General features: G+C 39.0%; 1 protein-coding gene across 2 annotated transcripts in view; it reads right to left on the bottom strand.

Annotated features, from left to right (window-relative positions):
- Positions 1-16,740, bottom strand: part of LOC118006542 (F-box only protein 4) — a 441,418-nt gene that overhangs the window by 59,409 nt on the left and 365,269 nt on the right. Inside the window, exon 7 of one of the 2 annotated variants that reach the window (XM_034999253.1) lies at positions 125-247. The exons of the other annotated variant lie outside the window; for it this stretch is intronic. Within the exon in view, the coding sequence (XP_034855144.1) occupies positions 147-247 (101 nt within the window). The 3' untranslated portion in view covers positions 125-146. Of the gene's footprint in view, positions 1-124; positions 248-16,740 lie in introns of those variants that run through there. 2 annotated transcript variants of the gene reach the window in all.

Raw genomic sequence — 16,740 nt, 5'->3', positions numbered from 1 at the left:
GACCCGGGCAGCAGCGGCGAGGGGAAGCGGGAGTTCGGGGCGACCGGTTCGAGACCCGCTGCGGAGGCGCGGAGCGCCGTCCGGGCCAAGCCTTCCGAGGAGCTGGGATGAAGCGTTCCCCGCGAAGGAGTTGGAGTTGGTGCGTGTCACTCTCTTCGGGGCTGCGCGGCTCCTCCTAGAGGAAAGTATTGGTAGTGGCAGGACACTTCCTCTCCGCCCACTCCTGTTCCCGAAAAGAAGGCAGGACCTAAAAGAGCATTAAGTGCAGTCAACAAATTGAAAGGAACACTTAAAGGTAGCTATCTGCAGGAATGGAGGGGAAAAGCGAGCAAGATCGCTTGGAAAGCGTGATTAGCCAACCAAACATTGCCTCTCTCCACCTGCCTCTTGCTCCCTGGGTGAAAGGATAGTTAAAAGTGGAGAGGATCTTCTTTTAGAGGTTAGAAAACAGAGACAGAGAGATGAAGTAATTTGCCAAAGGCACGAGGCATGTTAGCAGAGATGTTATGTCCCGAAGCCAGAGCACAGGGCTGCAGGGTGTCCGGACACAGGCCTCTCAGCCTGAGGAGGTCCTTGTGTGTCCCGCAGGGAACGCCTTTTAACGCCCTGCGCAGGACACAGCTCATCTGTCAAACCCGAGCCTGTCCCCCTCACTCCACTGTAGGGAAATAAAGTGAGAGGAGAAGGGGTCGGAGTGCTTCAGAAAGTTACTAGCGTTGTGCATGAGCATGTCATTTGGTAGAGCATCACCCTCCCAGGCACCCCATGCTTTTCTTAGCAGAAAGTACAAAAGTCCAGTTCCAGGTTGTCTGTGATCTGAAGGAGCAGCCAGTCATGCTGTCTTTTTACTATTTACTACTGACTGCCAGTGTAATGTCATTTATCTAACAGCTTCTAAAGAGCTTCGGCTCACTAAATGACTCTATTATTATTATTATTATTATTATTATTATTATTATTACAGGGCTCGCAGACACAAAGCCAAGTTTATACCCAGAGAGAAATGTTTAAACAACAATCTAAAGAAACCAAGATTCTTCGCCCTGGAATAAAAGATTGGGGGGGGGGGGGTGGCAGGGGGTGGAGAGTAACACGTGGTAAGTGGTGCATGGAAAGGAGTCAGGAAGGAACACAGGGCCGAAGATGGGGGCAGCAGATGATAGTCCTATTTTTTAAAATTTTTAAAAATGATTTTATTTCTTTATTTTCTCAGAGAGAGAGAGAGAGCACAAGCAGGGGGAGCATCAGGCAGAGGGAGAAGCAGGCTCCCTGAGCCAAAGGCAGATGTTTAACAGACTGAGCCACCCAGGCGCCCCAGGATACTCCTATTTTTAAAAAAATCAAAGAAGTGGGAAATTCTGTTCCTTAGAGTCCTTTTTGAGTCTCAGCTGTGGCTAAACAACCCAACTGTTCCAGGCAAAGACAGAATGAGAGGAGGAGGAAAGATTCTGGAAGGGGTGTGTATCATCACTGTCCTATACTGTGGTAGGTGTCCCGTGGATGTTGATTTTGAACTGGTCCTATTCTATCCCACCTGAGTACAAGAAAGCTTTCTTCCCCTGAGGCCCTTCCCCAATCCCTTGATTTCTGGGCTTCCAGGCTTTGCTGGAGCAGGAGTGCTTCCTGGTGTCTGGAGTTTTTAAAATGGGAGTGGCCTACACAGAGAGAGATTAGGGTAAAGGCAGGCAGAACTCCGGCTGGGTGGTCAGTACATGCCACACTGGCTGACAGGGCAATAGTGACAGGAGCAGAGACCAGGCACTAGAATGGAATGCTGACCCCATTCTTGTCTGAGATGACCTTCCCAGTTAGCGCGTCAGACTCCAGCACCACCACATTCTCTCGTTATGTCCTTTCTGTGCCTTCTCATCCTCTTTCCCCCATCCTCCAGCCCAGAGAATCTTAATGTAGTCTAGGAGGTGGCAGATGGACTCACAAAATATTTTCTATGTTCTATTGTTCATGGCCTGAAAGGATTTAAGGGCCATGCTAAAAAAGAAGGATTGCCTTCTTTTTTCTTCTGGATTCAGCAGTAGCCTTCATTCCCTAAGACATGTGGACTTAGGGAATGAAGGCTAAGGCGAAAATGTGGACTGACTGCTTTTGCTTCTGCTCCATCTTTGGGAAAATATCAGCGTGCAAGACAACACAGGAAAAGACACATCGGTTAATATAAAATCTGATGGAACTGGATATAACCTTGCAACTTACATGGAGGGCAGTCTTTATTTTTAAGTTCCAGGAAGAAAGGTCCCTTGATCTCATATATGATGATGTGTAGGTCTACAGCAGGATGTCCCTCTTTATATCTTCCAGATTATGGGGGGAAATGTATCAGGTCTTAAGTGGACTAGTTTGTTACAAGTTAAGGCACACCAAAGCACATTCACCTCATGAAAGGCAAGGTTGCACTTACTCAGGCCTTCCCCTCTGCCTGGAATAGCCACCCAGGCACTCCATGTATTGTTAATATTTGTGCCTAAAATGTCTAGGTTAGTGCCCAGCAAATGGTAGATTCCCAATAAATGTTTAGTCAAATTAAATGAAAATTTAGGGGCACCTGTGTGGCTCAGTCGTTAAGCATCTGCCTTCGGCTCAGGTCATGATCCCAGGGTCCTGGGATCAAGTCCCACATCGGGCTCCCTGCTCAGCAGGAAGTCTGCTTCTCCCTCTCCCACTCCCCCTGCTTGTGTTCCTGCTCTCCCTATCTCTCTCTCTGTCAAATAAACAAATAAAATCTTAAAAAAAAAAAAAAAGAAAATATATACCACCCACATTTCTATCTCAAACCCAGATCTCTATAAGGAGCTCCTAACTGCCATATTCAGAATCTGTTCTCTTCTTGTGAATTCCTCCATGACCAGCACCACCATAATCTCTCACCTGGATTACTCCTGGGGTCTCCCAACTCCACTAGTCTCCCTACATCAACACCCTCCCCTACCCCCCACCAACCCAGAGTCCTGTGCAAACTCACTTACTAGAGAAATTCTTTTCTTTTTAATATTTATTTTATTTCTTTTAGAGAGAGAGAGAGCAGAAACAAGAGGTGCAGAGGGAGAGAGAATCTCAAGCAGAGTCCATACTGAGCACAGAGCCCAATGTGGGCCCAGATCTCATGACCCTGAGATCAATGACCTGAGCTGAAACCAAGAGCCGGGTGCTCAACTGACTGCGCCATTCAGGTGCCCCAAGAAATTCTTTTTCAATTAAGTCATATTAGGGCATTCTTCTGCTCAAAACTTTCTCCATTTAAGTCAGAGTAAAATTCAAAATGATCCATGACACCCCGTGTACCGATAGGGACTCATGAGTGAATGTTCCACTTTAAATCATTTAAGTGTAAAGATTTAAAAAATAAAAAGTATTTTTTGAGATTATTTTCCCCCTCCTTCCATCAAATACAAAATCTTGTTTTTAAAGAACACGTGATAGAAAGTCATCTAGCTTCTGTCTGGATAAATATGTTGATGAGTAACCCACTAACTCCCTTACTGGGAAGCAAGCACATTCCATTTTGTGACTACACTATTCATTAAAAGTGCTTTAGCCAGACTCTGATATTCTATCATTTCTACCCAGTTCTATCTCTAGAGCTCATAGGGACAAAATTCGCCATTTAGATTTTTTTTTTCTTTTTATGAGACACACTTTCACATGTCTCACTGCAAGTTACCTCTCTCCAGGCCAAATATGCACAGGTCTTTTCAATACTTCTCATGTGATGTGGTTTCCAAATCTGACATCATCCTGGTGCCCCCTTAGTGTGTGCTCCAGCTTACCAAATTCCTTTATAAATTGCTATTCTCATTATCAAATTCAATCTCCTGATGGACACCACAAAATAGAGGAAAACCATGAGCTTCCACCTCGGGCCTCTGGAGTAATGGAAATGGCAGGAGCCCTGGAGTCTAGCAGATGTGGGAACCCCAGCACTGACCCAACTTCATCACTCAGGTTACTCTCTGAGGAAGTATATTTAGCAATGTTTCCTTGATCCAAGCATTTCCATCTCCTCTTTCCCTTCACATTCTATCCTTTCCTACCTTTTGTCTTCACATATTATTTTGTTCTTTGCTTCTATCCTTTTCATTTTTAGAAGAGGTGAAAATATAAAAGCAAAAAAGGATATGAATGAAAGGAATCTGAGGAGGTATGAAAAAGTTTCTCTTAGCAACTTTCCTTTATAGAAATTAGGCATACAGAATATTTCCAATTACTAAATGAACTATCAATCGAGTTTGCTAATCAGACTTCTCTGAGAGCATCATGAAAACCCAAGACGAAGAACACATGAAAGGAACAGACCTACTACCACCCATAGTCTACCCAGTGAGGTCAGGTGAGGGAATGAGAGGGAGATTCCTGACTGGAAAAACCCTTAGGAAGAGCAAGGAACTGTACTGAGGAGAGAGAGGACTTGCAGGGTAACGCAATTTTGTCAAGGGCACCGGCCCTCTATAGCACTTGCTGAACCAAGTGTCGGGTTGAGACATCTTACCACAGGAAGCATGATATCTGTAATAAAAGAATCTGAGAACTAAGTAAAATAGGTCTCAACTATAGTAGACAAATAATAGATCAGAATGTCTGTTGAAATTACATTTGCTTCATAAAGTTTGTTTATCCTAGGTTTTTCTAACACTGTATAGTATTCTAGGAACATTCACATAAATTATATCAATTTTTCTTCACAGCAGTTCTTTGAAGAAAGTGCAATTCTCCTCTGTTTATCAGTGAGGAAGCTCGCTTAGAGAAGCAAAGGGACTGGGCCAAGCCCATAATTAGGTAGATGTAGGTTTGGATGGGAACCCAGAGCTTTTCTGGGATGAGTCCATTCTTTGGAATCCTCTACTGTCCCTCCAGCTAGCCACACCTACCATCTTGTCCATCTTGTGTGTGGGGGAGGGGGAGGGGGGATCTTAATTCCAGTATAATTAACATGCAGTGTTATATTAGTTTCAGGTGTACAATATAGTGATTCAATAATTCTATCCATTACTCAGTGTTCATCACAATAAGCGTACTCTTCATCTCCTTCACCTTTTTCATCCATCCCCCCACCCACCTCCCCTCTGGCAACCATCAGTTTGTTTTTACACCACCAGACTACAAGCATCTGTCTGAGACAAAAACTTTAAAATTTCCTCAAATTTCTGGGAATCAAACTAACAGGGAGGATGGTGAGGGGGGTGGAGATCAGCAGTCTGTTGCATTTTAAATACCATTCCATGCTGGTTCACCTCTAATATTTGTGGGGTCCAGAACCAGAAGATAAATGGAGCCCATATACCATAGGCCTAAATATTTAAAAGTGATAGTCAAACTAACAAATTGTTGGATACAATATGTTCTATTTTCTCATCTTGAGAAATGCGCCTTCCCAAGGACTTGGGAGGAGGCGTTTGAATTTAGATTTCTCAGAGTTCTGCACCAGGAAGTGGAGATGCAGTGAGATCAGGTTGATCCTCAGTGTCCATCCTCCCCACTTCTCTTTCTGCTCATAGCTTTCCCCTCCACACAGAGAGGGTCTCCTCTACGTGTGTGTAGAACCCCAGCTCACACGTCTAAGCTTTAACCAACCTCTCTCTCTCCAACCTCCGGATTCAGGGCATTTAGGCTGGGAACTCCAAAGTCTGAGATATCCTTAGAGGACAGTCTAAAGAGAAAGCACAGCCCATGGGTGGGCACATCTCATTCGCCCAACGGTTTCTTGTCTTGTGAATTAGGACATGGGCTACAAGAGACCCAGTGCAAGGACCTCTCTTTCATAAGTCTGAGGATAGTACTTATTATTTGATTTCATTTATCTGCATGTACATTTCTTCCACAGTCTAAGGGCATCTTGGAAAGAACATCCAGTTAAGGAGCCCAGTGCAGAATGCAGCATACATTAAGTACTTAACAAATGCTTGCTTAAAAAGTTGAACTTCATTTTTTAAGGCCATTTGATGCTCAGTATTATAAATCAAGCTAAAATAAAAACAACATATTATAAAATATATTTGAAATATATATCCAGAAGACACCAAAAACCTGGTAGTAAAAATCCTAGAATTTATGGGCATTTGGGTAGATGACAACTTTTAGTTAATATGAATAGTTCTCCTATGGATTATCTGGTATGTGTGTTTTGGTGAGCATTTGTACACATTTCTGCTGGGTACATACAACCAAAGAGTGTTCAAAGTGGCTGCATGAATTTGCACTTCTACCAGCGCTGTATGAGAGTGATCGTTCACATCCTCACCAGCACTAAATGTTTTTCACCTTTTTTGTTTTAGCCATTCTGGGGCCTGTGGAGTAGTACTATATTCTGATTTATTCTGAGTATTTTCTTGATGTCTAAGGAAGTTGAGCATCTTTTCATGTATGCTGGTCATTTGGACCTCCTCTTTTGGAAGTGTCTGTTTAACTCTTGCCCATTTTACATATATATATATATATATATATATATATATATATATATACCCTGAATTTTTTAGTTACTTGGAAAAATTACACTAAATTATTAACTGTGGTTTCTTCTAGTGAGTGAAAATTTTTGGAAAGTGGGAGGTAGGTGGGAGGCATGAAAGAACAGGTTTTTATACTTTTACACTCTGCTTTTCTTTGAAATCAGGGAACTTTAATCCGCATAACAAAAACCTCATCCAAACCAGAAGCTGAGTATTCATTTAGTACTAAAATTCTATGTCTTATGAAGTGCTTGAATGGCAATTTCCTCTAGTAGGCTAAATATATAATTTGCTTTATATAATTTGATTCACAAGCAACTTTGTAGAAATACATACATTGTATAATGTGATATGAGGTACCATCACTAATTATTTTTTTTATAATAAAAAGCATGAATAAGCCAAAGCACTGGATACATAATAATCACTTTATTTCTGTTGACTGATAATTTTCTAAATCAACATATGATGTCACAGTTTTTAATCTATTTCCCTTATCTGTTTTATCATTCATTTGCCTTATTTATCTATCTATTTAATGTTTTTCTAGCCCCCTTCTTCTGAAAGAGGACTTGAGATGGTTTGTGGAGAAATGTATAAGCCAAAAAGATGAATAAAATAAAGCAAATGAGAAAATGGGAAAGGAAAGAAAAGGGAATAAAACTAAGATAACAGGCAGGGATAGTTAGCCTTTGAAAGCGTATCGTAATGTACTGTTCATTTGCCAGAAGTCAGCCACAGTATTTACTCTGAGTTTCTTGGTGGCTATAACAAATAAGAGAAAAACTAACAAATAAAAAAACATCTTCAAGATGTACAGTGCCCATAGGTGAAAGCCAAGCATTGTTTAGAAGTACATCTTCCAAAACCAATACATTCAAGAAGTTGTTCCTGGAGGTCATCTTACATGGATTTGACATGGAGGACTGGATGATATATTGGTGACTTTGTATAAGATGAGACCGAAGGACTCTCTCTTCCTCTGCAAATTCATGTGGAGATACCCAAATGGGAAAATGCTGCCAGAAATTTGAGGCAATCTCACACTCATCTTTTAACTTCTTTTTAACTCAAAGCCATTGGTAACATTTAATTTTAAGAAACAAAGTGTTTACTTCATAGCAACCACAGAAAGTTTGGTTCAAAAGTTATTTTAATTTAATATCCTAGATTTGAGAATATTGGTATTTAAAAATTTAATTACATTCATAGTTCATGAAAATCTTAAAGAGTCTATGGAACTCTGTGTTCCAGGGTTTAAGCAGAATCCATGCAGATAAACAAAAACCAAAATGAGCAAGATATCTGAGATTTATTTACAATTCCCAGCTTTCTTGGGATTATTTGAAGTGAAAGATCAACCTAACTACTGCCTTATCTGGGGGTTTATTAAGTTTACTAGAAATATGTCAATTATTTCATATATGCTTATGACTCACAAAAGATTTAAACAGTTTTAACCACATTTACATGCTTTATACATGATGAATGTTGATTTCAAACTGAAAACCGTCAAAGCACAACTAGAGCCTGTTTTTACTCCTTGAGATCACTGTCTGAAAATAAGTTTGCAGAAATAAACAGCCTTAGTAACTTTAAATTATTTTAAGTGTCAATAATAGGACAGCAGAATCAGCAGCCCAATATTTGTGGTGTGAAGCAAGATCATCAAAGTTTCTCAGATAAAATTCCTCACTATTCTCTCATGCTGCACTACTCCAAATTCATCTTTCTGAGCATGAAATTCCAATTTTAAAATTCCTTCTTTTGGTGAATTCTTAGTTTGTAGAGTGGTCTTGTCAAAATTCAAATATTTATTTGAGATGAGCAACAAATTAAGTTACTAAAAGGTATTTGTGCATTCACAGGGACAAATTAAGTGGTTATATATTTTTAAAACAAAGTACCTGTTTCATTTATGTCCTTCCCCAAGAATTCCATATTTTGAAGGAGATTGTATGTCAAATATTAAGTTCATTTTTTCAATTTTTATTAATCTATCCATACAAATACAAAATTGAGCTGCTGATCACTATAAGATAATACTGAGTTAACATAGTTTCATTCAATGGGGAGGAATTAGGTGTTTTATATTTTCTATCTGGCTTTATTATGGATAGTGTATATTTTGCATTAGAAGAAAGTGACTATACATAGAGTTAGATGTAGATATGTCATAATACTATATATGTATACCTATATATTCTAGAATCTTGTTTTAATTTTGAAATATAACTCCATGGTAAAAAAAAAAATCAAACAACACAAAAGGATATATAATGAAAAATTATTTGCAACAGATAAAACAGAAAAAATTTAATGTAAAAGGAGATCTTATTAAAAACTCATTCATTAAAAAAGTAGACAACCCAATAGTAAAATCGACATTTCAAAGATGGTTAAGAAGAGACCATTCACAGAAAAATAAAAATAAAGTATTATAAACATTTGAAAAGATGCTCAAATTCATTCACTGCTAAGAAAATGTAAATCAAAATAATAAACTTTTTTTATTCTATCAGATTGGAAGAGATAAAACATGTTAATAGCATATAATATTAGTCAGGGTGTGGGGACAAAGACACTCTTGTTAAATGTCAACTGAGAGTAAAATATATTTTCAGAACAATTTGGCATATCTATAAAATTTTAAATGCATATATCCTTTTGGCCAGAGATTCCACTTCTAGAGATGTATATTTATAGATGAACTCACAAAATTTTGCTAAATTATATGAATGAAAGCAAGTTAAAAATAATTCTGCATTCTTTGTCTTTTAAATTTTAAAAAATGATATATTATTTCTATGCAGAAAAGTTTAATTTTTATGTGGTCATACTTATCCATTTGCTTGTCACAGGCAATTTACTGTCTTACATAGTTAACTCTTATGAGATAGGACAAAGTACCACCACTTTTCATTTGAGGAAATGGAGGCTCAGAGCATTTACCTAGGCAGAGTGAAAGTAGAGATTTGATCTCAGTTCTAACTGACTTCAAAACCTATAATATTTTCACTGCAGCATAATCTTGAAAAGTTCCAAGATGGAAACCTTGAAGGTAGCTTGGGCATCACCACCACAATTTGAATTTCTACCAGTTCAGGGACCACCAGATGGGAAGAAACTACTCTTAGCAGCTGCTGCGCAGTTCCACTCACGGATTCACTTATTTCGCCTCTCAGGTTTGGTGTATCCAGTATGCATCCAAATCTTGCTCCACCATAGAACGTTGGAATAAATGAAATCACATTTCCCTATTTGGAAATGTATCTCTGAAGATGCTAATGTTTTCAGAGATTTCCAAATGGGAAACGAACACGTCAAAAAGGTTGTGATAGCAAGCACATGGGGAGAGGGACACCCCCATATAATGATGGTATTGTATAGTTAATAACATTTGTAAATGGCAATTTGGCAATATGTATCAAAATTTAAATTCCACATATTCTTAGAATCATCAATTCCACTTCTGGGATCATCCTACAGTACATTGACCCAGTACAAAAATATATGGATAATGATATTTGTTTCATCTTTAATGTAATAGAGATAATTTGATGGCAAAATGTTCCTTACTAGGGACCAGTTAAATAAAGAGTCCATGCGATGGATTGCTTTGCAACTCTGTAAAGAATGAGATAGATCAGTCATCACTGATATGAGCTGCTGGCACTGATTAAATAAAAATAGTTCCAGGAAAAAAAACCTAAAGTAGGAGCCAAATTCTGTAAAAATGCAGAGCAAAAAATCTGGTTACCCCTAGGGGTAAAAACAGGGGAAGGGACAAGTGGGGAAAGGTGAATGTTCACTCTTTAGTCCATATAGTTCTGTGTGCTGTGTGAATTTTTTCCCAGTGAGTAGGTAAAACTTGCACAAATTCACACCTTACATAGTTTTGTTTTATTAGATTTTTTTTCAATGAGCAAGGACAAGTTCTGTAATTTTTTAAAAGGCAGTGACTTTTTTAAAAAGGCAATGATTTTTATAAAGATAAATTTTATAGATATGCCAAATCTCTTTTATAAAGAGACCTAGGCCAAGAGTCAAGAAGGAAATCTGATCTTACATATGCTTTGGTTTAAGAAACAGGTACTGTGGTCAAGCTGTGTAGTCCACATATTGGAATAAACCGTTGAAGCAAACTGAGGATGAAAGCTTGCTTCCACTAGCCACACAAAGCAATAGATTAGAGAGCTTTTCTTTCAATAAGAATTGTTTACATTAAAATTTGGCATTGTTATTAAACCAAGTTTCTTGAGATGATCTAGTACGCTTTAAGCAAAAATGAATCACAGGGAATGATAGTTGTGTTAAAAATTCCCATAAGGACTCCCTTGGGTTCATAGAGATTCAACTGATTCATATACTTTGAGGAAGGAAGAGCTCAAGAGGAATAAGGCTAGTCATTATTCCAGCTCCTACTAAAGATCAATTTCCTTTCTTTCTTCTGAGTTGCTGGCACCCTATCCTGTGCTTGGCAGAGTATTTTCTCAGCATAAGTCAGGGAGGAGTTGTATATTCTTTCTTGTGGAAGAGTCAGAATCCTTTGCACATTTTAGGTTAAGGTTGGATTATGCTATCACGGTAAAAGTTTAGGTCAGGAGGTAAACTGTACTTTGTTCATTTATCCAGGTACAGGATTTACCAAGGAGAAACTCTGTAATTATTGCTCCCTTGTGAATTCAAAGAAGACACAATAGCTTTTCTCTTGAATGCTTTGCGTGTGATGTGGTTTATTATCCTAAAATTTCTACCCCAAATAAAAAGGTTTTAGTTGGAAGCTTGAGATGATTCATTTAAAAATATAAATTCTAGATATGCCAGAAAGGAGGCTGGGCTGGCCAGAAAATGTGGGGTGGTGCTGTCATTTACATTTGGTTGTTACGAATTGATAGGAATACCTCTGGGTGTTGCAGGGAGAGGTTCAGCAGTGTTATGCAGAAGCAAAGCGTAACTGACTATAGTCTGTTTCTTCTCAGACTCAATCCCCACAGTTACTTTTCCTCCCAAAGCCTAGGAACATAAAACTCACCCTCCTGCCCCACCGCCTTACCTTCTCTGGGTAAAACAGAAGTAGTTCAGAAACAGAATTCTGTTGGATCTTAAATGCCGTCATCATTCCCACATAATGATGATTGTCAAAGAAGGAAGAAGAATCCTTTTTAAGTTTTGTGAAATCAGGAAGAGTCATCAAATTATTGAAATGTTGTACAAAGTCAGAATTCATGAAATAAGAACTCTGTGCAGCAGAGACTGATCATTTTTGTAGTGTATTGGTAATAGAGTCAATTATTTGATGGAAAAGCCATTTCAAGGTAGAACTGCATGAAACTCAGATGGAGGGGATGAAGGAGACCTAGACCAAGAGTCAAGAAGGAAATCTGATCTTACGCAATAGAGGCAATGACCTAAGCCATGCTTCTGAGCCCGTGATTATCCGTATCTCATTGTACATAATACACTGCATTTCATTGATTCAACCATCCTTAAAGACCCTCTTGTCTTTTTAAGGAGCCCAGTAAGAGAACGCTGTGGGCTTTATCTTAGAAAGGCATCTATGGCATCTTGGTGGTGCTCAGATTTCCCTTCCTGAAGATTTTAATGACTGTGTGTGTGTGTGTGTGTGAGAGAGAGAGAGAGAGAGAGAGCGAGCACACAAGAGGATGGGGGAGAGACAGAGGGAGAAGCAGGCTCCCTGCTGAGCAGGGAGCCCGATGCAGGACTCGATCCCAGGACCCTGAGATCACAACCTGAGCCAAAGGCAGACGCTTACCCGACTGAGCCCCCCAGGTGCCCCTCCGGAGAACTTTATGTGCATCTACCCGGGTAGGCAGACAGTCTGCAGTGGCCACACCTTTGAATCTGCCATCATGCTCATTCCAAGGCCACACTTTCTCCAGGCTGCTCCCAGCCAGTGACTGGCTACTAGAGCTAGGCTGTTTCTGCCCCAAAGCAGATCTACTGAAGGGCAATCTGTGCTTGGGACTCCCCATCGACCTGACTGAGGCCCTCTCAGAGTGGCATTAGAGTCTGAGGCTCTTCCCGCAGGATCGTCCTTCCTTCCTTCCTCCTCTCCTTAGACAGGGGCTCCAACTGCATCATGTGATGCTCTCCTTGCCTATTCTGCTCCCTCTCCTCATGTCTTTCACAGGTGTCTCCTACAATAAATCCTTCTAACATCTAATTCTGTCTTGGCATCTGCTTCTCAGACAACTTGGAATGATACAGCATTTGAATTAAGTGGACCCCAACTTGCAATGGAGATAAAAGTTCTCCTATGTACTTTGTTGAAGAACTTTTAAGTGCTGCTTAAAAGCTTGCTCCAGTGAGAGTCATTGCTGTCTGTCATGTGTTTTAGATTATTTGCAAGGAGGCCTTGAGTAAGGGGCCCCTTATACTGAACAATGGAGCTATTGCTGCTTAGAATACTAAGTATAAGAGAATCCTCAGGGACTTGGCTTTCTTTCTGACCAAAATACAATTTGCCTATCAGCCAGAAAGAGTTGCATCAAAGCCAAAAAGTTGTTTATTGGCATCTCATTGGCAGTACTTTGCAAACATATGCTTGATGTTCAGGTGCAGAGTTCTTATGTGCTGAAATCTAACAACTGGATCCATCAAATTTTCAAGAAGAGTATGATATTTGATTTTTCTTACATTGGTCTCTGCTTAAAAATGATAACCTATTCATTGAGGATGCCAAAATCTGATTTTAATATGATTCCATTCAGTTCCAATTAATTAAAAAAGATAAATCAAGAGGGCCAGTTTACTTAAATTTTTCAGTTACACATGTATGTATCTATAATACATTCATTGGCCCTGCAGATGAGTTCATGGTCATCCACTTTTTACCTTCTATAGACCTCCTTCAAAGTGGCTTGGTTTTACACAGAAAGTGCCCCCAGGTTGAATATTATACCCTGTGCAACTAATGAGATTCACAAATATAATTTAAACAGCCCAAAATATTTCTTGATAAAACTCTATTCAAATTTAATTTTTAAGCTATTAAAAGCAGATTTTATTCACTATCTTTTACAATACTATCAGGAATTTTAGCATAATGAATTTATGTATTTCCTGTGCTATTTTATTATTTTCTTTATGTGATGACCTATTACATTGATTATGTCACATAATTCACATTATGACCTTATGTAGTAGGCTATTTATTATCTCCAACTTAAGACCCAGAAGCTGGGTTTTGGAGTGGTTGAGAGACTTACTCAAGGTTAAATAGCTAACTATCAGTTTAGCAAGGATTTGAATGTGGCTTACTCTGACCCTAAGCCTATGTTTTTACATACACATGGTGCTTTATTCCCAAATGTCCTACACAATAAGACAGGGGCCATGCTACACATTAATAAAACATTGCTTAAGTCTCTTAACTTCTCTAGGAGAGTTTATAAAACAGAGTTTATAAAACAAGAAGGTTGGGTTGGCCTCAAGCCTTAGGCCCTCTCTAGGGGTCCCTTCTGTTCTAACATTCCTTTACTCTAGAGCTAATCTGGATAAATTCCTACCAAAACATAATCTGAAAGAAAAATTATATACAGTACAGGATGCAAGCCCCTGCACATGCTGATTGGCTGTGCCGAGTCTTCTGAAATGTTCTTAAGTTTTATTCCTCCGTCTGCCTTAAAATAGAGTGTATATGGCAAGAAAAGAAAAATGTTTATAGCTTTGATAAATGAGTGTCCTGTGCTCCCGCTGGGGAACATGATTAAGTTAAAAGCCATGAATAAATCTCAAAGCCAAGGCATCATAATTTAAGATGAATGAATAGCTGTAAACTATATTTAAATATGCACATGAATTCACCCAAAGATTTAAAAAGTCCATATAACCTACAAAATTTACGTGAGTGTTCCTTATTATAAATTCTAGTTGAAGCAATAGTATTTGGGTGATATGTGCATTTCCTTACCTGCACTCATCCTGAAGTTTCTAGCCCGATAATGCCAGTAAGTGATAATATCTGAGGTGAAGGCCATTTGGATCTAGAAATGGCCACTTCAAAGCTCTTCAACAATCGGTGAGCGATCCAAATGGAAATTCTCCTACAGGCAGCATGATATAAATTGTCCTCTTGGAAGGACTGGCATCTCAAATTTATCTTGTGCTTGAAAAGATATAATTTCCATATAAAATGTAGTCAATTTCATGTTTGTATTAGCAAATTGGTGCCATATGGGCAGACAATTATTGCATAGGCCAGGTGGCACTATGACACAATCATGCAATTTACTCCTCAGAGTTCTCTTCAAGTTTTATTCATTTATTCCCATTATTGTATACTGCTGGAAGCCTAGTATGAATTTTTTTGCCGTTTTGGACTGTAATAGATTGCTGTTGAATAACCTGCTCATCCTCCACTTGCTATTATCAGACAAGCAATAGGAGTACTGAAGAGTGAAGTCAATATTTAACTCTGCAAAGTACTGAGAGTCCTAAAAAATACTGAGCCCAGGATTTACTTTATAAAATTACTTTTATAAGAGTAATTCTTATAAAAGAGTAACGCCTTCTCTCTCCATCTGTTATTTTTTATCATCCACTTCAAGTTAAAGCCAAAACTTTTGCCCAATGGACCTGCCATTGCATTTTTATTATTTGTTTAAAAATCAGATTAGGCAGCTTATTGAAAACATATTGAATGATCAAAATGAAATAAGTCTGTAAAGCTCAGTCTTCCTTTCCTATTTTTTTTCCACAGTAGCAGCTGGAAGAGAAGCTTTCATGTTCTTTGGGAACAGACAGAAATTGCTCCTTCTTTTTTTGGATACATTAAAACAGACCTGAAAATGTAATTTCCTTTTCTTTTCCCCATGAGGGGAGATAACCCAGATTTTAATATGGCAAATGTGCCTGTAGAACAAAATGGAGCTATCTCAGTTTATGTGGATGGTCTCCTTTTGATACACTGTCACCAAAATGAAGCAGAGAAACATACATTTTCCTTCCTAGCTGAAAGAAAGAATTAACAAAAGGAAATGGAAGAAACAAGCTAAAAATATTTATTTTTCTCTCTTGCCAGAAACACACATACCCACCCCTTCCCTGGAGGTGCCACACAGCTGATATGGCTCTTGTTAAATAGTAACTAATAGCAAAATGTCAAGAGTCTAAAAGGAAATTGGTTTATAGTTCTCAATCCCAAAGTGAAATGTTGTAATGAAAGTCAAATACAGCAAACATGTAACTCAATGTCTTGATGTTAAGTCATGGACGATAACTATCAGAATTTGGGTTTTGTGAGAGCAATGAGTTCAGGCGTGCCCATATTTTTCTCGGTGAATAATGCTTAAGTTTTTAGCTGCTTAATTTTCTGACTAATGTTGCGATCCTCCTAGTCTGAGCCCATTTAGAATAACTTACCCATCATATAAAAGACATATAATTTCAGATGATTATTTCATATTAATTAATCTCCCCTTAAACCTGCCACACCTCCTCTTCACCCTCATTTCTGGCTGGTGACATTGTTTCTTAGTTCACTAATAACATTGACGTCATCAGAGGAGAGAGTCCATAGACCTGCCCTCCACCACCACCACCTTCCAGCACCTGTTCACATATATCTGTTATGATGGGTCTTGCTTCTTTTCACTCCTACTAAATCCAGACTTCTTTCTTGTGCACAAATCTCCATGTCATCTCACTCAGAACATTACTGTCTCCCTTCTCTCCTACTATCAACTTTTGTTTTCTCCTGAATCATTCTTGTAAGTAGGCAGACCTATTTTCATAATCTTTATATTAAGAAGAAAAACTGGGGGTGCCTGGGTGGCTCTGTCGGTTAAGTATCCGACTCTCGATTTCGGCTCAGGTCACAATCTCAGGGTTGTGAGACTGAGCCCCACATCAGGCTCCACACTGGGCGAGGAGCCTGCTTAAGATTCTCTCTCCCTCTACCTTTGCCCCTCCCCCCGCTCTCTCTCACTCAAAAGAAAAGAAGAAAAACTGTTCTTGATCCCACTTCCCCTCACAGTTATCACTCAATTGTTTTTTTTTTATTTTATTATGTTATGTTAATCACCATACATTACATCATTAGTTTTTGATGTAGTGTTCCACAATTCATTGTTTGCGTATAACATCCAGAGCTCCATTCTGTATGTGCCCTCTTTAATACCCATCACCAGGCTCACCCATCCCCCACCCCCCTCCCCTCTAGAACCCTCAGTTTGTTTCTCAGAGTCCATAGTCTCTCATGGTTTGTCTCCCCCTCCGATTCCTCCCCCGTTCATTTTTCTCTTCCTGCTATCTTCTT

This window comes from Mirounga leonina, unplaced genomic scaffold, assembly GCF_011800145.1.
Source record: "Mirounga leonina isolate KUSES-001 unplaced genomic scaffold, KU_Mleo_1.0 Mir_97, whole genome shotgun sequence".
Lineage (NCBI taxonomy): Eukaryota > Metazoa > Chordata > Mammalia > Carnivora > Phocidae > Mirounga > Mirounga leonina.
This window is presented reverse-complemented; position numbering and strand designations above follow the sequence as displayed.